Below are 23,481 nucleotides of genomic sequence, written 5' to 3' on the forward strand. Positions count from 1 at the left end.
ATAATAAACAGTCTTTGGTGATTAGATTAGTAGTACTTCTTGGCCATATTCTTGAAAGATATAACATTGGCTGTAGGCCATTTGTTTTCATAAGTCACAATTTTGTAGAAGAAGTCAGAATTTTGAATTTGATCTCAGAATTCAGAGGAAAATAATCTGGATTTTAAGGAATGAGTCAGAATTCAGAGATAAAAGTTAGAATTTTGAGGAAAAAGAAAGTCAAAACTGTGGAAGAAAGTCAGAATTTTGAGATTACAGTCTGAGGTTGAACTCAAAATTCAGAGTTTAAAGTCAGATTTCTGATTTTGAAAAGCAGGATTCTGAGAATAAAGTCAGTACTCTGATATCAAAGTCAGAATTCTGAGAAAAAAAAGTCATTATTCTGAGATCAAAGTCTGAGAACAAACTCAGAACCAAGATATTAAACTGAGTCTTCAGATATTTAAATTATAATTCTGAGAAAAAAAGCCCTAATTTAGAGATTAAACACGAAATTCAGACATTAAAGCGAGAATTCTGGGATCAAATTTAAAATTCTGAGATTATAGTCAGAATACTGAGGAAAAAAAAGCAGAATTTTAAGACAAAAGTCTGAGATTTAAGTCATAATTCAGAAGTAAAAGTAAGAATTCTGAGATTTAAATCTGAGATTTAAGTCAGTTTATAGGAAAAAAAGTAAAAATTCTGAGTATTCAATTTAGAATTTTTTTTTCTGTAATTTCCCATTTGGAAAGAAAGGTTTGACACACCCCAAAAAAGAAAGATTTCAGTGGCCCTTATCCTGCATGAGACAGGGCCTTAATGAAGCATTTCAAGTGTCAGTAAATAAAAAAAGAGTGTTAGAATTAAGCTTGGTATTGCCAACTGGTGTATTTTGGTTATATCCAAGTTAAGATCAGTTTTATTACTATTTCTTCTCTTGATCAAATTTAGTTGCTCATATCATACATATATTTGATGTTAGTAGGAATGGTTTTGGCCCTTTTTTTCTTAAAGTGTTATGTTATCCTCAGTTTATGTTAAAATTGTCCATGTTCTCTTTAGGTAGATGAACCAGAGAGTGATTTCAGATCCGTGCTAATATCAGAAATCTGTTCACATCTTAAAATCTCACATTTATCCACAGTTTTACTTTTGTTTTTCTCCACAAACAAATAACCCTCTAACTAAATTATTCACTTGTTATTTAAAAAAAAAATTGATATTCCCCAGACTTCTTCATAAAGTTTTATATTCATTCATTTTTATAATTTCATGTTAAAGAAAATATAGAAACCGTAATAATCACAGTCATTTGATCGTTTGAGCTTTTCTTTGAAATAAATCCTCCTGGAACCAGTCAAACATTTAAACTTTGGCAAAAATAAAGGAAAAAACAATCATGTTACACATCTAGATCTCAATTGTATGTTCATCTTTAACTTGAAACATAGGTAAAAGGTATATTTAAAGTAAAATATTATCCATAACAGGAGGAGGCACAAAGTAAAAATGTCAATAAATATCTTTTAAAAAAATCAACATCAGAACCAGAAGAGGCGTCTTTAACAGAAACATTCCTCCTTAGAGAGCAGCCTCAGCATCAATTAATCTAAACTGAACATGTCCATTTTAATTATGTTTTTGGCTCTTTCGCAGTTTGTTCTGCTGTATCATCGTCAGAATCAGAGCCGGAGTCTTCCTCTGCTTTCTCCTGAGTGTTTCCACCGTCCTGGTCAACGGCAACCGCTCCTTTCCTCTGAGGCAGCACGGTGAAGAAGGCGTCCTTCCAGCTACCTTTCTCCAAATACGCCAGGATGATCTCAAACACTGCAGGTGGGAGGATAAACAATATTCAACTATGAGGTTTGGCACACACACCAGCAGGTGTGTTTGAAAACTATAGAATCTATAAAAATAATGTATCGTCACACTGGTAAGAACGAGGAACAACGATGTAGCTATGGTTGACAATTTCTCAATTTTTAGGTAATGTTTAATACCAGAATATCAAAAAATAACAATCACTGTAAATTCAATGATTGATGGTGACAAAAAGTACTGAAACTGAAAAAAAGGAAACATGAGCAGTTTTCTCATTTTTTCATTTTGGACACAAAAAAATGGTAAAAAAAAAAAAACAACTGAAAAATTAGCCATTTTCTCTTTTTTTTCATTTTGTTCACAAAAATAGAAAAACAACCAACAAAACTGTAAAAAGGGGGTCCATTTTTTTTCTTCTGTTATTTTATTCTGTTTTTTGTTGTTGTTGTTTTAAGGAAATGCTTGAGGAAAAGGAAATCATGTGACGCATTGGGAGAGGTGAACATTTCAAAATAAAAGCTCTCATGTCAGTATTTTAGCCTATATAGCCATCCACTGTGTTTTATAGTATAATAATACACCTATTTGCTCTATAAAATATCAAAAATAATGTCAAAAGTAAAAGTAATCATGATTTAATGGACTATGTTAATATTAGGAAGAAATACATTAATAAGCCTGAACTTCTTGAGGTGTTTATCCATGTACACAGCAGGAGTCCCATTTTTAATTTATGACTGTATTGTTTGGTGAAAAGGTTTATTTATTAGTGTGTGTAAACAATAAATAAGTAAATAAATAAAAAATTATGATAAGAGCAAAAACAAACAATTGCTTTAATAGCTAAATATTGGCTTGAATGCCTTAACTTTTGACATGAGGTCTTTTATTTTGAAATGTTCACCTTTCTCAATCAGTTACATGATTCCCTTTTCCTAAAAGACTTCTTTAAAAGAAGACGAGATAACGGCATTTGAAAAAAAACAGAAATTGGACCCCTCTTTGAAAATTTTAGCATTGTTTTCGTTATTTTGTGACCAAAATGAAAAAATGAGAAAACGGCTTGTTCTTCCATTTTTTGTCAAAAAAAAAACAAAAAAACAACCAAACAAACAAGTAAATGAATAAATAAATGGAATGCTTTTGTACAACAAACAGACAAAAAGGAAAAAAACCCTTCTTATAATGCTAGATTTCCTTAAAAACACTGATCATTATCAGCCTTACATAAGGGGTAAGATCTGAGTCCTTACCATGGTTGACTGCCAGTACTTTGCGACTGTTCATCTTGACAAAACTGCTCAGAGGAAGCTGAGCGTGTTCGATCCCCAGCTCCTTCGCTCTCTCAAATGTGATTCCCTGCAGGAACAAAGAGCAGGAATGAGCCTGCGGTGACCATAACCATCAGAGAATCCCAGCTGTAACAGAGACAAACCTTATGGTGGTTGTGGTCCACTAATCCTCCGATCACGTACGCCTTCTTTTGGTCCAGCTCCTCCAGCACGTTTGGAGAGTCTGACGTCAGATACACTAGATCCTCCTTTGCTACGAGGTCGCTGTAGTGCTCCGTTTTAATGTGGATGTCCTGCACACCACAGAAGAAAAACATCAGCTACATCAGAAAAGCACTCAGAGAGCACAGACCTCCGCCATTAGCCGTATCTCCCAATAGTGAAGAATCCTTTAAAAACATTCCTGGATCCAGACGGTGATCCGGATCACTCCCAAAATCTAAATCACCGATTACTCCCTCCCTGGTGGGGTGGAGACACGGTGAGGCAAAGCATTGGCTTTGCTATGTGTGGAAGTCATGGCAGAAGGTGAATATTCCTCTATTCCTCCTAGCATTGTGAGTATCCTCGCTACAATTCGCTGTCTTTCTCTCCGTTACGCTCCGACTTGTCTCCTCGACCGAGGATGCGTCTTTCAAACTCTATAAACTCCAAAACTTTGAATAAGTTACTCATGTCCGCCATCTCCTGGTGTAAAGTGGTAACAGCGCAGTCCTCCGCCATTAGCCCTATCTCCCAATAGTACAGAATCCTTTAAAAAATTCCTGGATCCAGTCAGTGATCCTGATCAGTCCCAAAATCTAATCAGTTCTTCCTTATGCCATTTCTGACATTTCCTGAAAACGAACAAACCCACTCAATCACATAACCTCCTTGGTGGAGGTAACAACCTATGCAAGTTAATATTCTAACACATTGGTACAAGTAATTAAGGGAAATGATTTTCTAATAATCAGTGAAAAGAGTTGTTCTCACCTTCCAGTTCACCCATCCTTTGTCCTTCTCATCCATGCTCTGTTTCAGCTGTCCTCCGATGCTCGTCAGATAAAACTGGAGATGTGAGAGGAGTCGTTAACATCAGAGATGATACTCCTTTAAAAATGGTCTGTATTTATTTATTTACCTGAACAGGATGTAAAGCTCGTCTGTTCTCAGCGTAACACCTCTGGATCTGTTTGTGAAGCTTTCGGACATCCTAAAAAAAAAACAGGAGACTGGTTAAATCAGTTCATGTCTCTCCTAGTTAACATGGTTACCTCTTCACTGATCTGTTTACCTTGATCAACATGAGGTCGTCAAAGCTGCAGTCCACCACCAGCCTGAGCGAGCTGGGTGTCACCTCCCTGCGTGGACGTTTCCTGAAGCTCTGAGCCTCTCCTCCCTCCTCTTCAGGGTTATTTTGCCTCTGCTGACGACGCTGCTGCTTCCTTTCTTTTCTTTTCTGCCTGCAAGACAAAACACAGGGCAGATACTCAATTTAGTTTGATTACCTACAAAAACTGTGCATTTCAGCATCAGCTGTATTTGGTCGCTTTTCAGTTGAAAACAGTTCAATTTATGAAACAGTGCAGTCTATTGTCTATTCTCCTTCCCTGACCAGACAAAATCAGGCCACAAAATATCAGTTTTGTCAACAACAATGGCTAAAAAGATCCATATCAGACATGCCTGGACAGGATTCTCATTGTCTTCATGTTTCCTAGTGATGAGTCCATAATAAAGGGACACATTAGACACACTGAGCTGCTGAACAATGACATTATGGATACAACTGAGGAAAGCAGGGGGTCAGCTTTCATAACCTGGCAACAATAAACCCTGGGAAGAAGTGCTCAGAAACAGCAGCTGTGGTCCCTTTAAGGGCAAAAAAAGCAGTTGTGAAGTGAACATAGGCCTTTAATGAACAAGGACAGGATGTTTTTAAAACCTGATGATAACTTTACATGATATATGAATCACAGTAAAATTTAAAACTTCTAATGCTGACTTTCACCCAATCTTGGCTCACTTCCCATCATTACTAGTCAGCACTCTTTATTCTACTGTTCCTATTTTTCTTTCTTAATAAAGTTATTAAAATCTACACAAAAGTATTTGGCCACACCAGTTAATTATTGAAGTCAGGCATTTCAATCAGACCTGTTGCCACAGGTGTATAAAATCATGACCTAGCTATGCAGTCTCCATTTACAAACATTTGTAATCTTAAATAGGTCATTCTGAAAAGTGTGGTACTGTGATGGAGACGCCTTTGCAATAAGACGATTGGTAAAATTTCATCCCTGCTGGATGATATTGTTAGAAAGTGGGCGCGTTTAGGAACAACAGCAGCTCAGCCATGAAGTGCTGCTTCCATAACTGGAGAGTTCTGAGCTTCCACTAGCATTAATGTAAACACTAAAACTGTGCAGTGGGAGCCTCATGAATGGGTTTCCATGGTTGAGCAGCTGCATGTAAGACTCATATCATCAAGTACAATGCCAAGCGTCAGATGGAGTGATGTCAAGCACACAGACGCTGGACTGTTGAGCAGTGGAAACATGTTCTGTGGCCAAGTGACATCATCTCTATTTGACAGTCAAATGTAGGACTGAATGATTTTGGAAAATTATCTAATTGTGATTCTTTTCTCCAAAATTGCGATTTCATACGCAATTATTCCTTAAATATCTTTCATTCCTAAACAAGAGCTGAACAATTTTTTTTTTTAATCTAAATCTGATGATTTTGACTCGAATTGCAAATTTGATATAAATTATTGCATTGAAGGGTTTTTGTCATTCTCATATTTAATAAGTACAAAAATGAAGGTAGGATTTTTTTAGTAGACTATTCTAGAAAATGGCACTTGAATGATTGCATGATATGTCATGCATAATATCTCTGCAGCAAAATAAGTTTAAAACTGCTATTTTGACACAAATTTCAGGTCAAAGAAATATTGCACCTTCTGCGATTTGAACTAAGCTACTCTGTCCGTGATAATGTATGGATATCTTCAGATCTCTAGAAAGTAACCCACACGTACATGTAATCATAGGAAACAGAGCTAAATTAGATGTTTGCATGCATGTCCTCCTAGGGCTTCTATAATAATGTACTTCTAAACATGTTTGTTTAGCCATGTCTCTTCGTCCATTCATATTTCTGCTCTCATAAGTGTATGAAGAGTTACTGACATTTGGGTCGTGATTTTCTATGAAGGAGATGAAATGAGTTGACTCACTTTCGTAGCTCTCTCTCTTCCTCCCATTTCTGCTGCTTCAGAAGTTTCTTCCTCTGTCTTTTGGACAGGTTTTGTGTTGCAGCTCCTCCGTTACCGGTCTCTGTCTGCGGACTGTTGCCATTTTCTCTATTTTCCTCCTCCTGTGGGGCTGGAGCTTCACTTTTCACTGTGTCATCAGCCATCTGGGCAATTCTGCTGTGTTTGTGCTGCTCTGTTGATGTTAGCTCGTTTTAACCAGCTGCATTTAAAGACAGTTGGAATTCTTAACTTTAAAATTCAGCCTAAACGATCCTTCTTAGACATACATAAGCGCCGTTACTCCAAACGTTTCACACCAACTCAGAGATAAAACAATCAGGGTAATGAAGTGAGCAACACAAATCCACATGTATACACTGGCGCATATATTACGTCATTTCACTGCTGCAGAGGCATTCATGTGCAATCGAAATTGACAATGCTGTCCCTAGATTTAGTTATTTAAAAATGCTCAAACTGCCACAGCGTCGTTTAATTTAAAATTATGTTATTCATGCATTGCCCACCATTACAAGCGTTCTCCGTCGCGTATATTGCTGCGCCTTTTCTTGTTTATTTCTTTATTTGTTTTTTATCGTATGCCTTTTGTACTTTATTTGATCCAAAGCACTTGTTTCATGGTTTCAAGTTTGTACTATGGTTTATTTAATTGATTTTTAATTTATTGAGTCACTTTACGGAGTTAAAATTAGAAATATTATCCTCTGAAATAAATAAAACTGCGAAAACAAGTGTAAGATCGGACTTTCTGTTGCATGACGTGAACAACCCTCAAACACGAAGCAACGGTCTTACCGTTGTCGATGATTTTGATCGGGTTGTGACAGAAAGTGTTCTTATTTATCCTTTAGGATTGAAATGTATTTCACAATCGACCCTAAATACATCTTACAGCGAGAAAATATCGATGAATTTCTTGTGTTTTCAAATCTACCGCCACGAGTATGTCGCTGACAGCATAGACATAGTATACGTAGACACCGCATTGGCCAGTGGGCCGTACGTCAACGCCGCCGCCATTTTGCCAAGGGCATTCCAGTGCAAGATGCCTGACTCCTGTGCTGCGTGGGGCTGCACTAAAAGACGCACAGAAGAGACAAGATTGCGTGGAATAACATTTCATGTGTAAGTTTGACAGTTTTTTTTTTCGTCGTATTTGGCTAGAATGAAAACACGTTCAGAGCCAGTTTCCCTAACGTTGTTGTTAAGTGGATCAGTATCCGCGGTTAAGCTAGCTTTTTAACAACGTTTTGCCGAACGGTTATTGTGTTTCTAGGAGAGAAGTCGGTCGCTGTTAGTAAAATAGGATTCGATGTAAAAAGTATCATAGAGAAAGAAGAAAGTATCCAAATAAGCAATGTAACCATATACAGATTATTATTATTATTAGTCTAAGATATATACATGTGCATTGTTTAGTAACTTGACCATTTATGTGTCATTTAACTTCTAAAAACTAAGAAACACAGACGCACCTCTAGTTGCAGAATGTTTATACTTGAATTATCTACATTTTTGGCTCTCTGACCGTCATTTTGAATCATTTAATTAACAAGAAATATACCCGTAAATCACTTTATTCAAACGACTCATTACCATCAGTTAAATGTAAACGTGTATGTTTCTTAATTAGAGAACCCTTCATCCATTTGTTTATGGAACGGTCTTGCCCAAGGTAATATGGCAGACGCGTTGCCGTAGAGCGGCAGCCGGTAAACACAGGTAGTGAGGCGTCTACTTATATTATGTCTATGGCTGACAGCCCTAATGTGGGCGCGGTCTATTTTAGCAGGGAAATGACGCAATGCAGCCTTATTATCATCGCGCATAGCCGCCGCCATCTTAGTGGGGGGTTTTGAAACACGGTCGAAAAGATAAAATGCCACACTTTTGTGCTGCTTTTGGGTGTGCAAATGAAAGAAACAGCAAAACTAAGCAACGGGGGATCACGTTTCACAGGCAAGAAGACGTTTTACACTATTTTAAGGTTACGGACGTTTTGTTTTAGTAAACCACAATGGTTTAACCCTTTCCGTCCCGGTGTATCGGTTTAACTTGTGACGCTGTTAAGCTGTCCACTTCCAGCTAAATGCTTTTCTAATAGTTGTACAGGGTGACAACAGAACTGGGCTCTCCAATGTCTATTTGAGTTGTTTTTGAGCTACAGACGGGTCTCATTGGTTTAACATAGTATTAGGGATGAAGAAAAAACAGTGTAATATTATGTGAATAAAGATACTGAATAAAGATTGAGGACAAAAAGAACACAAACATCAAAAATGCTATTTTTAGGTTAAATTCTCATTTATTTAAGGTGATAGTCTTAATATATTCGACATTAAGTTGTATTATTTGTTCAGTGGGTGGATTTGTAGGGTTGGGCAATATTGATTAAAAAAATTGCCAGTTGGCAATAAGCAATATATGTTAGCATGTTTTTTTTCTGTGAAGAAATGGCTGTTTCTTTACCAGAATAATGCACTTTGATACTGTAGGGATGGATAATTTTGTATTTTTCTTCATGGAAGATATGCTGATATTTACAAAAACACTTTAGCTGATAATGATATTGATTCTGATGTTTAAATGTAGTTTAAGGGGTGAAGCTGAGCAGCGCAACTCTCATCTTTTGTCATTGTTATGATTGAGAGCCCCCTGGTGGCAGAACTTACATTTGTGTTTAAATACTAGATGATTCAAAACGATTAAACTGTTATTTTAATGGCCAATTGTATCAAAATTCCAAAAAAACTTTATGATCATTCAGACTGCTAACCAAAAGAGTTTTGTATTGTCTAAATTGCAAACATGCATTGGAAATGTTTCAGGTATGGGTTGTTTTGATGTATTTGTGCAATTTTTAATATGTGGGAACCATACATTACCGAGCCGATGGTGCATTTGACTCCTTATATTTGTCTTTTTATTCTATAGTCAACTACTAACCCACTGCAGTGGCTCTTAGTTCCACTAGAGGGGGCTGTCCCACTGAACTAGAACCAGCTGCATACGGTTACAGTGAAATCATACTGACTGAATCAACTGATGCTGCAGAAAACATGGTGTTCAAATGGGCTCTCTTCATCTTAATGCCTTCACAATTGTTTCTATTTATGCCTTTTGTTTATTTCCTTACCATCCTAAATTCCTGTTTGTTCATAATTGTTGTGTTGTGTGCAGGTTCCCAAAAGCTAAAGACAAAAGAGAGGCATGGAAGGCGGCACTAAGGAGAGCCAACTTTGAGCCAAGTAACCACTCAGTGCTCTGCAGCAGTCATTTCAAGCCTGAGGACTTCGATATGACAGGACAGACGACGCGGTTAAGAGAAGGAGTGATCCCGTCGGTTTTTAAGTTTCCTGAAAAAACTCGCAAAGTTAGTACCATTGGAAAGTTTATACAAATTACAATACGTTTCCTAAAATCTTCTATTAATGCATGTAATAATTAAATTTCCTCTAGGTAATACATGTATGATTACTATGTTTATTTTATTCTATTTATCCATAGGTGCAAAGTCCATTAAGGCCAAAAATGTTGGCAAGAAAAACAGTGAAATCAGCCAAATCAGTGCAAAAAGAAGCAGCAACACGTTCAGTAAAAACAGACACTGCTAAAAGTCCTAAACAAACTGCAGCTGCAGAATGTCCAGACCAGGATGTTGTTGAAGATGATGGTGGGGTTTGCATGGAGGTGTCAGAGGACCCCAAAGAGCCAACAGCAGTGAGAAAACCAGTCCAGGTTTGGCTACTTTATTTGTGCCCACATGATTGACCTAGACTTTGATAGTAGCTTGGCTTACTAACGCTACATTTTTAAAGTTGCCCTGAGCATGTTTTACACTATTCATATATTAACGTCTTTGTGTAGTGTTACAACAAAGCTTCTTTCACTCACTGTCAGTCATAAAGCAAATAACATCCACTTTTAGTATCTATTCCTAATGGTTCTGTTGATTTCCTTTGTCTCCAGGTGTCCCCTCCATCCAGGTCTAGAAGGGCAGCACAAACAGCAGCAGCAGCAAATAGTCTCAATGTTGGAACTGTGCTGCCAGAGCCCAAGAAGAAACCAACGTCAGTGAGTGAGCCAGTTAAACAGGTATTTAAACTTGTACAGGATACTGGACTAAAGTTACAGTGGTGTTTTAAAACTGAATTCGTAAAAGACATGATAATGGGGTTATAACAGGGTCTAAACATGTCTATAAGATGGCTTCTGAAAGGCTAGTTCAGACCAACATTTGCAATGCAATGAGACTTTTTAGGAGTGTTGAAGGGGACAAAGCCATACCCTTTGCTCATTGGCTGAATAAAGCAGACTACATCATGCCTGTATGGATTGTGTCTACACAGGCATCCCAGACCACCTCTGTATGCAGTCTGAACCATCTGATATCAAAGTGATTTAACTATGTGTTGAGGTTCATTCATACAAAGCAGTAAGAAATACCTCTTGGTATCTGAATGTCTGAAAAGGATGCAATCCTTTTTCATTTTCTTCTATAAAAGGTGTCAGTTGTTGGAGGAAAACTGGATTAGATCAGCCTGGAAAGATTTTAGATGCTTAGCGAATCTGGATTCCCTGAGCTGCTACCTTGATTTCTGTACAGTGCTGTGAAAGGGTTTCCCCCCTATCCTGATTTAATTTCTTGCATATTTGTCACACTTAAATGTTTCAGATCATCAAACTAATTTTAATATTAGACAGAGATAATCTGAGTAAATACAAAAGTCGGTTTTTAAATGAGGATTTCATTTATTAAGGGTAAAAGCCATCCAAACCTACCTTGCCCAATGTGAATAAGTCATTGCCCTGTAAACCTAATAACTGTTTTTTCCATCCTTGGCAGCAACAACTACAAGCAAGTGTTTGTGATAACTGTCATTCAATCTTTCCCGTCACTGTGGAGGAATTTTGGTCCACTCCTCCTTGCAGAGTTGTTTAAATTCAGCCACATTGGAGGGTTTTCCACCATGAATGGCCTGCCACAGCATCTCAACCAGATTTTAGGTCCAGACTTTGACTAGGCCACTCCAAAACCTTCATTTAGGTTTTGTAGTCCATTCAGAGGTGGACTTGCTGGTTTGTTTGGGGTCATTATCCTGCTCCATAACCCAAGTGTGCATTCTCCTTCAGGATTTTCTAGTAGAGAGCAGAATTCATGGTTCCATCAATTACAGCAAGTGGTCCAGGTCCTGGACCACTACCATCCCACTACCACCACCATGTTTGACTGTTGCTATGATTTTCTTTTGATGAAATGCTGTCTTAGTTTTACTCAATGGGACACACGCCTTCTAGAACTTTTGTCTGGTCAGTCCACATAATATTTCCCCAAAAGTCTTGGGAATCATCAAAATGTTTTTAGTAAAATGTGAGACAAGCCTTTGTGTTTTTTTTTTTTTTTTGGCAGCAGTGGTTTTGGCCATCGAACTCTCCCATGGATGCGTTTTTGCCCGGTCTCTTTCTTATTGTTGAATCATGAAGACCTTAACTGAGTCAAGTGAGGCCTGCAGGTCTTTAGATGTTGTTTTGGGTTCTTTTGGGACCTCTTGGGTGAGTTGTGGATGCACACTTGGAGTAATTTCGGTAGGCTGGCCACCCCTGGGAAGGTTCACCACTGTTAAAAGTTTTCACCATTTGTGGGTAATGATTCTCAGTGTGGTTTGCTAGAGTCCCAAAGCCTTAGAAATGTCTTTGTAACCTTTTCCATACTGATAGATGTCATCGCCTTTGTTTCTCATCTGTTCTTGAATTTCTTTAGATCACAGCATGTGTTGCTTTTCATATTTTTCCACATAGGGCCCGGTAGGTTTGAATGGCCTTTTCCCCCCTTAATCAATTAAATTAACATTTAAAAACTACGTTTTGTATCAACTCAGGATGTCGTTGTCTAATATTCAGATTAGTTTGATGATCTGAAATGTGTAAGTGTGACAAATATTCAAGAAAATAGTAAACAGAGAAACTGACAGGTAACCCAAATAGAAAATGTAAGACCTATGTTGCCAGCACATCTGCACTGGAGCATAAAAATGCATTGATAGCTCTTGTCTCTAATGGCTTTGATTATTTTCTGTATCTCCAGGTATCCAGTACCTCCACGCCCCAAAGGACAGCGAGAAAAACAATTAGAAAACAGCCGGCACAGACAGCGTCTACAAAAGTAAGAAAAGAATTAGCATCATGTCCGGTGAAAACAGCACCTGTGAAACTTCCAGTTAACGTGAAGCAACCAGAGGGCCCGAAGGAGCCAACACCATCGAGTGAACCAGTAGCATTGGTATTAAAACTTTTGCCGGATTCTAAGCTGATGTCTGCAAGGAATTTACAGAATAAAAATGTTCCATTTAATTTGTAATATTTTGTTTTTCAGGACCATCTGTATACTCTGGACCCAGATAATATGAAGAAAAAGTTGGTAGAGGCTCATCAGAAGGTGGAAGAATTGACTCGAGAGTTAAGAAATGTCAGGGATCGAGAGAGGAGGCTCAGGAAAATAGTGACAAACCTGCTGGACGATTTAAAAAAACTGAGACCTGGTGGCAGTGGAGCTACAACACAAGCGTGACGAAAGCTAGACGTCTGCTGTGGTTGTTTGGACTGACCTGCTCCTTCCTTTTAACACTGGAACCAGCTCTGCTTAAGTTTGACTGATAAAAAGTTTATGTCCTTCTCACCTTTGTTAAGGTTTATTTTGGGCTTTTATGCCTTTTATTTAGAGAGAAGACATTGGATAGAGTCTAAAACAGGGATATGAGAATGAAGAATGACGTGCAGGAAAGGAGCTACAAGCCAGACTTGACCGAGCCGGCCGTGAACATGGGGTGCCACCTTACCTCTAGACCAGTGGTTCTCAACTGGTCATGAGTCAGGACCCACTACTGTCTCCTTTATCTATAAATTGCAACCCCAATTTCTTAAAATTTTCCATCATAAAATTTTATGAAGTCAGTAATTCATCTGGATTAAAACTTTGAATTTTTATCCAACCACTGCAGCCATATCACATTAACATGTCCACCTGAAGACATAGCTTGATAGCGCCCCCTACTGGCCACAGTCAGTCACAGCACTGGGTCTTTTGTTTATTTCTCTTATTGTACTGAACTTATAAAGCCCCAATCTTTAGATAAAAGCCTCAATATTTCTCCTTAACTCCATTTCAATGTCTCACCATAAAACAGGAAGTTGGTGTAACTCTCATATTAAACATCTGCTTCTCTGGACATTTAAATGTTAACTTCCTGAATGCTGTGACACCACCTACATGTTGATTTTCAAGAAAAAAGCTAGAAATGTTTTATTTTAACAAGTCAGAAATTCATCTGAACTAAAACGGATTTTTTTAATTAACCACTGTTTTCGGTTTGGGTTCTTGTAATCTTCCGACTTTTGTCTGTGTTCTTCAAAATTTTATGACCAAACAGCAGTATCTCAATCAACATGCCCACATGAAAACAACTCTTGAATGCGCCTTCTACTGGTCACAGGAAGTTACAGCACTGGGTTCTTTTTTCCCCTGCTATTGTACTAAACCGATAAAGCCCAAATTTTGAAATAAAGGCCTCAATATTTGTACTCAGCATCATTTCAGTATCTCACCATTAGACAGGAAGTTGGCATAACTCTTATATTAAACATCTGACTGGTTCACACATGATCACTGTCTTCCTCACAGATTTAAATGTTTCTGTCATAGTTGGTTGTAGCACCACCTACTTGTTGATTTTTTAAGAGAAAAGCTAGAATTATTTTTGTTTTAACAAGTCAGAAATTCATCAGAACTTAAACTTTGAATTTTTATCCAACCACTGTTCTAAATTTGGATTCTTGTAATTTTCTGATTTTTGTCTACATTCTTCAAAATGTTATTACGAAACAACAGTATCTCAATGTATATGCCCACTTGAAAACATCTCTTGAAAATCTCTCCCTGCTGGCCAAAGAAAATCACAGCGTTGGATCTTTTGCTCATTGCCGTTATTGCCCTGAACCTATAAATCCCAAGTTTTGAAAGAAAGGCCTCAATTTTTTTTTGCTTAGTGTCACCTCAGTATCTCGCCATTTGACAGGAAGTTGGTGTAACTCTTGTATTAAACAGCTGACTGGCATCAAATTTCACATGCACGATCAAGGTCTGCTCGTCTCCACATTTTAATGTTGATGTCATGGTTGGCTGTAGCACTCCTCACATTTTGATAAAAAAAAAGCTATGAATTTTGTATTTTAATAAGTTGGAACTTTATCTAAATTAATCTTTACATTTTTATCCAACCACTGCTTCCAGGTTTTTTTAGTTAAATTATACAACTTTTCTGTGTTCTTGAAAATTTTATGACAAAACAGCAGTATCACAGTTAACATGCCCGAAAACATCTCTCGAAAGTGCTCCCTGGTCATCCCTGTTATTGGACTGAACCTGTAAAGCCCAAATTTTGAAATTGGGGCCTTAATATTACTCATCAGCATCACTTCAATATCTTGCCGTTTGACAGGAAGTTGGTGTAACTTTCTTATTAAACATCCAACTGGCTTCAGATTTCACAAATATGATCAAGAACTACCCCTCTACACATTCAAAATCTTAATTTAATTGTTTACTGCTATTGTGGCACCTACTTGATCATTTTCAAGAGAAAAGCTGTTTTTTTATTTGTGTCATTCATTTCAACTTTTTTCCTGGACATTTACAGATACTCTATGTTTTTGAGTTTCCTAATATGCTGTCATAGTTTCTAATGAAAAATGTGTATAGGTGTGTGTGTGTGAATATATGTGTAAATATATATATTTTTTATGTTCCATGTTTTTTCTTCCTGTGTGACATTAAATGTTTTTTTAAAAATTGTTCTTGTTTCTTCAAAACAGCAGACAAATTAGTTAAAAGGCAGATTTCATTTTTTTTATTGTAGTTAGAAAGCCGAGTAGATTTGGTTTATAAAGTAGATCAAACATCCTTTACAGCTTTAAATTGGTGAATTTTAAGACACAGTTAACAACTTAAAATAATTTTCATCTGTCAACATCTCTTCTTATTGACATGGTGCAAGCAAGCTCAAAAAGAAAAGTTATTTATTAATACAGTGGCGTAGAAATAGAGCTTCACTTTCATCTTTGTTAAAACCATTGTAACTCCTTTATAAGTTCACTAAGAAACTCTGTTCAACCCTTTTAGTTTTTAATATATATTTTTAGGCTCTACAATGCCTTAATTTATGGACAGAGTTAGATACAGAGATGAGCTACAGGCCAGACTTGAACCCAGGCCACCCGTGCCCCAGAAACTCAATTCCACCTTTAAAACATTCCCAACATGTCAGGCATTTTCAGCATGAATTTTCATTTCATATCTGTCAGGTTTTTTCACATCAACCTGTCAAAGTTTGGCACTTTTTCAATCTTTTATGCATTATGCATTCATTCCAATGACACTGTACATGAACCATACATTTAACTATTTAATAAAGCAGCATAATCATCATTTAGCAAGCAGCAATCTTCTGTCGTTGTGATTGAATTATCATACACATTATGGACAAACAACCCCGTCTACATACATGATTTCTTAGAGGCTTCAACTCAACAATCTACTCCTCTATCTCTACGGTGACTTTCTTTGGGACTATGCTCAGTGGATTTTTATTCACTGTGTTAACAAAAGGTAACAGACGCTCAGTGAAGGTCTGACTGAAGGTGTAGAGGAGTGTGTTGGTATCTGAATCATAGAAAGACAGTTTCCCTTTGCTCCAGTCCAGCTTGACTCTGATCTTCTGCAGCGGTCGATTCAAAGAGAGAATGTTATCTATCTTTGGTGGAGCGTACGCTCTGTATTTACCATCATGAAACCACACCTCCCAGTATCCACTCTGGATGTCTCCCTTCCTCGACACAGACTCTGCTATCACACCAATAGCCCAGTTTGCATCACTTCTGACCTTAACATCCCAGCTATGAGTCCCTGATTTAAACCCCCTTAATCCAAGAACAGTTGGGTACTCCTTGAATCTTTCTGGGTTCTGCGGTTTTACAATCTCCTCTCCCTCATATCTCAGGCTTTCCAGATCTTCAGACACAGACAGGTATGGTCCTGCAGTGTTTGGATCCAGAACTACGGGAAAATACGTCACCATCTCCTTCATCTTGTTCCAGACGTTGAAGCTCAGGTTGCCCAGGTGTCTGGCCACAACCATCAGAGCTCCTGGCCCCAGCTGTGGCTCCTCCACCAGGGGGCGCTGCTTGACTCTTTCCACTGCAGTCTTGTAGTTGAGCATGAATGTGACACTTCCAGATTTCAGTTCCTTTTCTGTGGCTTTGATCGTCTCTGAAAGATGTGCTAACTCTTTGCTTAAAGCTGCAATCTTTCTTGACATCCTCAAAATCTTGTCCTCCCCCTCCATCCTTAAAGCGATGACCCTGGCCTTCTCTTCCTCTTCTAAAAACTTGTGAAGTTTCTTAAACATCTCCTTGATTTGTTTCTCTGTGTCTAGAGCCTGGGTCTTTATATATGCTGCTGTTTGATCCCACTCCACTTTGACTTTATTGAAGTGCTCTATTCTATCCTGTAAGGGCTTCAGGTGTTTCCTGAGCTCCTCCTTGTAGTCGCCTGCAGCCTCATCGATGGGTCTGAATCTGTGGTTGGTGTGAGCTTTGGAATCCCGACAGACTACACACACAGGCTGAAGATGATCCAGACAGAAGAGCTTCAACTTCTCTGAATGCAGACTACAGACGGTCTCTGTTTCAGAGGTCTTCTCTTCCAGAGAAAGCTGCTTTAAGAAGGAGTCACACAGGTTCTTTAATGCCAGGTTACGGTGTGGCTCACCTGTTGAAGGTGCTCGACACAGAGGACATGGGCGTAAAGGTTTATCCACCCACCAGAGCTCCAGACAGTCTTTACAGAAGCTGTGGCTGCAGGACAGCAGAACAGGATTGTTGAAGACCTTGCTGCATATTGAACATAAGTAGTCATCTTCAGCACGGGGAAACACAGCAGCCATTTCTGAGTCCTTCTTTGAGTCCTCACAAATCCAAGTGCTTTTATTCCTGATAATTCACCAGTTATAGTCCTTTTGTTTTTCTGTATTAGAAGTCATCTGTGTATCCTGTCAACTGTCTCGGTAAATGTGTCTATTATGGGTGGGTAATTCCAGCAATAAGCTGAGCTTCCTGTTTCAAAAATTGGTAATCACAATGGGGGAGTTCCAGAACATTTCGTGTAAATGCTCAGAAGTGCTGCGCGATCCACTGAGTTTGAGTTTCTTCACACAGTCATAAAAACAAGGAAATGGAAAGCAGAAGTGTCAGTCCACTCCCCCAGATTCTTAAGGCATTATTTTTTCCCTCCAGATCATATTATTATTAGATTATGTCATCCTGTGTACCACGTAGTAATGATAAGTAATAGCTCAGTTTAGGCGTATTCTCCATCTTGTACCATAATTATACCTTAAACATAAGACACCCCCCCTCCCTTTAGTTGGTTTGATCCAAAACTTGCTGCATGAGCTCAGCTCACAGACTGTCAAAGACACAACGACAGGTTCCAGCAGACCTGGATTAAGAATGCAGAGGCCCCTGGGCACAACATTTTGGAGGGGCCCTTGAGGAGCCTGCAATGAAAAGTTCATTTTTATCTATTTTTTTAGTAACTACTGTCATTATTGAATCAAAAGCAACAAAATGAATCGGTCAACAGATTAAGATTTGTATCAAATAGAGAAAATTAAATACTGGGGGGCTTCCGCCCTTAAAATGTCCAAATGGTATAGTCCAATACTGCAAAATAATGCAAGTAAATTCAGTTTAACCATAGTAAAAATGTTGCTCATAAACAAGGAAATTATGCTTACAAACACATTAAAATGCATATATATTTGTAAAAAATGATACATCATTTGTTACTTGGCTAACCAGTTTGTGGGGGGGCTAATAGTGTAATAGTGTGTGTAATAGCCTTTCTGGGGACACACACAACCATGCAGTCAACGTTTTGAATATTAAAGCAGAATACATGCATTTTATTATATCTGGGAGTCTGTCTGGACTTTTGCCTTGGAACTGATCATTTCTACTTCTCTCCACCAGATGGCGCCATTTTGACCATATTTGGCATATGGAGAAAAACATGCTAAACATGCAAAAAAAAAAAAAAAGCATTAAAATCAGTGTTGCTGCTTATCAGTGACATATCCTAGGCTGTAAAAATACAACACAAAATTTACTCTGAATGTATTATATTGGAAATAATTCATTTTTTCAGATTTTTTAAAAATCTCAAAACAGGGTGGCATCATAACAAAAAACTGGCATTTATAGGGTTAAAATCCTTAAAAATTAATTAATATTTGATATCAATAATTAGATATGTTGTAGGTGAAACAAGTTAGGTCAATGAAAGTAGAATAAAATATTAATGTGTAAATTTTTATTTTTTGCTAGACTATGAAAAGAACATTTTTTTACAGCATCACCACTTGAATTTTTATCCATTTAACCATTTATATTGCAAAAAATACAAGGAATGATGTCCTGGTCCTGGTGTAAGTGTGTTTTGCATTGAATCCAATAAAATATTTTATTATGTATAAAATATGGGCTTATGAGAGTTGCAAATCATTGCATTCTGTTTGTACACACAATTACACAGTGTACCAACTTTTTTGGAGCTTGGGTTGTAAAATGTAAAAAAGGGATGCTTGAATTAATCCACACAACACAGTTAAAGCCAGTACAGGTACTTCTTCATGAAGCTAACAGAATATTTCCAAGTTTCTTACAATGGATGTAATAATGATCTATAAGAGAGGTATACAGAAACAATTATAGCCAACTAAACTTGTAATTAATAAATCAACATTTATACCAGAATCAATGATATCATTTTGGAAATGCTTTTAATTTTCATGCATTCATGGCATTTTTTGGTCAGGTCGTTCTCGTATTTTCACCTTTTTGATATCTAAACATGTTGTTTACACTGAGAAATTTAAACCATTTACCTGATGTTTACATGCTGATCTGTTGATGCTGCACATTACACAGAGTTCATAGAAACATCTAGAGGCTTATGAAGGTGCGCATGCTATGGCTCTGTTATACTGGCATGTGTTGCAGTCATGCAGGGATTAAATGCCTCTGCTGTATACAGTTATAGCTCTGACACATGATCCTGCTTACATCCATGTACCCTCCTAACCCAGTTTCTATACGGGCCCCCTGCCAGCACAGAGGCCTTTAACACTGACTGATTATTTAGCACAGATTCCAACATTAAGGGTGCTAAGCTCGGTTCAGCCCTGCAAACACACAGCTAAATTGTTGGTAAGGATATAGAGGAGGCAGACCATACACAGAACAGCACTGCAGAAAATTAAGCTCAGTGATTATGACTTACAACTCATGTTAATCACTAATCTTAAAATATTACAACATACATAAGACTAATCAAAGCAAGGATTTATATGACAAAAATGTCCACCTTCTGAAAAGAATTTTTTCTTATGCTTTAGTATTTGTTAGGTTTTCCTTCTGCAGGACTTGCTGTGTTCTGCTGGGGTGTTATACAGCCCAGGCTGGCTTGATAGCAGCCTTGAGCTCGTCTGTATTGTCGGCTCTTATCTTCCTCTTGACAATACTGTACAGATTCTCTACATGCTTCAGCTCAAGCCAGTGAAACTAATCCCACAGCCAGCAGACCAGTTACTGGTAGTTTTGGCATCGATGTAGGCAGTTTTCAGGTCCTGCTGGAAAAGGAAATCAGCGTAATACTTCAAATTCTCCTTATAGATGGCTGCACTGACTCTGATTGAAAAAATAGTCATCCTTTTATAGGATTCATACATCCTGTGTCAATTTCAGAAAAAGTTCAAAATGTTTTTATGCAGAGAAAAAGTGAAACATCTTAAATATCCTGGAAAAACTTCAGAGTAAGAGAAAAAATGGGCATGGTAAACAACTAACTGCTAGTTAGCCAAGAAACAACAAGCTGATTATATCCAGGCACTGTAATGTGTTGTATTCAAATCCATGTACTTTAATACAGAGTCCCACCCTGTTTGCAGCTATAACAGCCTCCATTCTTTTTGGAAATCATTCCACAAGATTTTGGAGCGTTTCTTTGGGCATTTGTGTTCATTCATTCTGTAGAGCATTTATGAGGTCAGACTTCATTGCTTTGCTCACTGAGTCAAAGTCATGTTGGAATAGAAAGCATAGCATTGTTAAAAATGTCTTGGTATGCTGAAACAATAAGGTTAGCCTTCCTGGAGATACCACAAAGTCAACTCCAAGTTGATGACTCTGACAACCACTCAACAGTCACAGAGCCACTCTGACAACCACTCAACAGTCACAGAGCCACTCTGACAACAACTCAACAGCCACAGAGCCACTCTGACAACTACTCAACAGTCACAGAGCCACTCTGACAACTACTCAACAGACACAGAGCCACTCTGACAACCACTCAACAGACACAGAGTCCCTCTGATGACTACTCAACAATAACAGAGTCACTCTGACAACCACTCAACAGCCACAGAGTCACTCTGACAACCACTCAACAGTCACAGAGTCACTCTGATGACCACTCAACAGCCACAGCATCAACTCTGACAACCACTCAACAGCCACAGATTCACTCTGACAACCACTCAACAGTCACAGAGTCACTCTGATGACCACTCAACAGCCACAGCATCAACTCTGACAACCACTCAACAGCCACAGCATCAACTCTGACAACCACTCAACGGTTACAGAGTCACTCTGATGACCACTCAACAGTCACAATTTCTCCGACAACCACTCAACAGTTAAAGAGTCACTCTGACAACCACTCAACAGTCACAGAGTCACTCTAAAGACCACTCAACAGTCACAGAATCACTCTGACAATTACTCAACAGTCACAGTTACTCTGACGACCACTCAACAGTCACAGAGTCACTCTGACGACCACTTAACAGTCACAGAGTCACTCTGACGACCGCTCAACAATCACAGTCACTCTGATGACCACTCAACAGTCACAGAGTCACTCTGACAACTACTCAACAGTCACAGTTACTCTGACGACCACTCAACAGTCACAAAGTCACTCTGACGACCACTCAACAGTCACAGAGTTACTCTGACGACCACTCAACAATCACAGTCACTCTGATGACCACTCAACAGTCACAGTTACTCTGATGAACACTCAACAGTCAAAGAGTCACTCTGACAACTACTCAACATTCACAGTTACTCCGAAGACCACTCAACAGTCACAGAGTCACTCTGACAACTACTCAACAGTCACAGTTACTCTGAAGACCACTCAACAATCACAGAGTCACTCTGACGACCACTCAACAATCAGAGAGTTACTCTGACGACCACTCAACAGTCACAGTTACTCTGACGACCACTCAACAATCACAGTTACTCTGACGACCACTCAACAGTCACAGTTACTCTGAAGACCACTTAACAGTCACAGAGTCACTCTGACGACCACTCAACAATCACAGTTACTCTGACGACCACTCAACAGTCACAGTTACTCTGAAGACCACCTAACAGTCACAGAGTCACTCTGACAACTACTCAACGGTCACAGTTACTCTGACGACCACTCAACAGTCACAGTTACTCTGATGACCACTCAACAGTCACAGAGCAAATAAAGCAGTAAATAGTTAAAATTTAACAAGCATCCATCCATCTCAAATTTGATAACTTTATATTGAAAATGTACAACTTTGTAACTCTGCCAGTTTTTATATGTACCTTACTGATAATGACTAACATCCTTTTCATTGATAACTAAAAAAATGTTCCTGCAGACTCTGAGTGTTTATTTTATAATCATGTGTTTGCGTCTGTTTTGTGAGTCAAGTTTATCAGCCAACAAGAAAAAATACCAAAACACAGAGGTCTGCAATAGAAGGGTTTCATATTCAATAGATTTTCAAACACATTTATGATAAAAACTTCATGAAACAGCAGAAAACTGAGCCTTAACTGTGCATCAGAGTTCAAATAGTCTTACTGATGAATAAAATATACTGTCCGTTAAACACACCGGATGGATACTGTCATTTCTGTAAAATGAGAGATGATTCCAAAAGAGGTGGTAGTGCCCAACATAAAAAAAACACCATAGGATGGACAGGTAGACTGGAGCCAGGTGTGAAGGCTGAGGATCCTGCTAATTTACAGTGTATTCAACTATTTTAGCATGCAACACAAGCAGTAAACAGTTTCAATATAGCAGCATTTTTCACAATATTTTAACATCTTTAAACATTAATAAGATCGTTAAACTAAAACCACAGCATTGACTGTTTAGTACAACCTTTTTCACAATATAACCCATCTCATTCTTCATTATGAAGTTAATTTAACATTTTCAGACACAGCAAAAGCAGCTTAGCTCAACTTTCCCAAATATATATTCAGTGATTACTTCTACAATTCTCTCAGACACAGTATTATAAGTTTAGCCCTTGACTTTCTACAATATTTTTTAACTCAGCACAGCAGCAGAGACAACAGCTGAACGTTTTAAAGACAACTGCTAAACAAAGTCACCACTTGTGCACCTTTATGATGTGTATCTCTGCACAGAGAGATTGTCAGACTGGGACTGATAGATTTGTTTTAGAAATCGATGTTTAAACCTGTAAAAAAAACAATGTTTGGGTTCAAAGAGTGACCGTGAAAAGAAGTGGTGACTTTCAATCAAGTGTGTCCATGGCTGTTTGTGTTGGTTTAGTTTTAGTGGAGTTTAGGTTCGAATTACATATTTGATGATACTGACATTCCAAAAAAATTGAACAAAGAGACATTTGGGTCTTTATTTGTCTTTTGTCAGTCCTGAGTTTTGTCATGTGCATCAGGTTGGGTGAAAAGTTTGATTTTTTTTTTTGGGACTAGGATGTTGGGATTTGCCTCAGTAGTGCCCCCTTGTAATTTTCAAAACTAAAGCCCCCTCCTTTGACTTTGTCCCAGCTCTTTGAAATTTTGTGTGCTGATGCGACTTGGGGAGATCTACAAAAAAGCCTCTAGGGTTCCTTGCCTATCTCCAACAGGAAACCTACTATTTTGGATAAATTTGATTTTTTTTTTCTTCAGCCA

The 23,481-nt window shown here is 38.1% G+C and overlaps 3 protein-coding genes across 5 annotated transcripts; 1 reads left to right on the forward strand and 2 right to left on the reverse strand.

Moving 5' to 3' along the window:
• Positions 1-1,223: 1,223 nt before the first annotated feature.
• Positions 1,224-6,737, reverse strand: trmt10a (tRNA methyltransferase 10A). The gene is made up of 7 exons (XM_041779643.1): positions 6,322-6,737; positions 4,372-4,540; positions 4,219-4,290; positions 4,071-4,145; positions 3,239-3,388; positions 3,057-3,162; positions 1,224-1,809 (listed from the first exon to the last, which is right to left on the reverse strand). Exons 1-7 carry the CDS (start codon positions 6,501-6,503, stop codon positions 1,616-1,618), a joined length of 948 nt encoding a protein of 315 aa, XP_041635577.1. The 5' UTR covers positions 6,504-6,737; the 3' UTR covers positions 1,224-1,615.
• Positions 6,738-7,369: 632 nt separating this feature from the next.
• On the forward strand, positions 7,370-15,167 carry LOC121504192 (THAP domain-containing protein 3-like). 3 transcript variants are annotated; one of them, XM_041778863.1, is made up of 6 exons: positions 7,370-7,485; positions 9,541-9,733; positions 9,868-10,098; positions 10,330-10,455; positions 12,446-12,640; positions 12,734-15,167. In XM_041778863.1, the coding sequence occupies exons 1-6, from the start codon at positions 7,406-7,408 to the stop codon at positions 12,926-12,928; spliced, it is 1,020 nt and encodes a 339-aa protein (XP_041634797.1). In that variant the 5' UTR covers positions 7,370-7,405; the 3' UTR covers positions 12,929-15,167. The 3 variants fall into 3 exon arrangements, with proteins under 3 accessions (XP_041634797.1, XP_041634796.1, XP_041634798.1); XM_041778862.1 differs by lacking the exon at positions 7,370-7,485 and adding an exon at positions 8,195-8,319; XM_041778864.1 differs by lacking the exon at positions 7,370-7,485 and adding an exon at positions 9,334-9,422.
• Positions 15,168-15,253: 86 nt separating this feature from the next.
• LOC121504709 (zinc-binding protein A33-like) lies at positions 15,254-17,514 on the reverse strand. Its single transcript, XM_041779730.1, has one exon. The coding sequence runs from the start codon at positions 17,355-17,357 to the stop codon at positions 15,948-15,950; it is 1,410 nt and encodes a 469-aa protein (XP_041635664.1). The 5' UTR covers positions 17,358-17,514; the 3' UTR covers positions 15,254-15,947.
• Between the last annotated feature and the right edge of the window lie 5,967 nt (positions 17,515-23,481).

This window comes from Cheilinus undulatus, linkage group 22 (assembly GCF_018320785.1).
Source record: "Cheilinus undulatus linkage group 22, ASM1832078v1, whole genome shotgun sequence".
NCBI classification, from domain to species: Eukaryota; Metazoa; Chordata; class Actinopteri; order Labriformes; family Labridae; genus Cheilinus; species Cheilinus undulatus.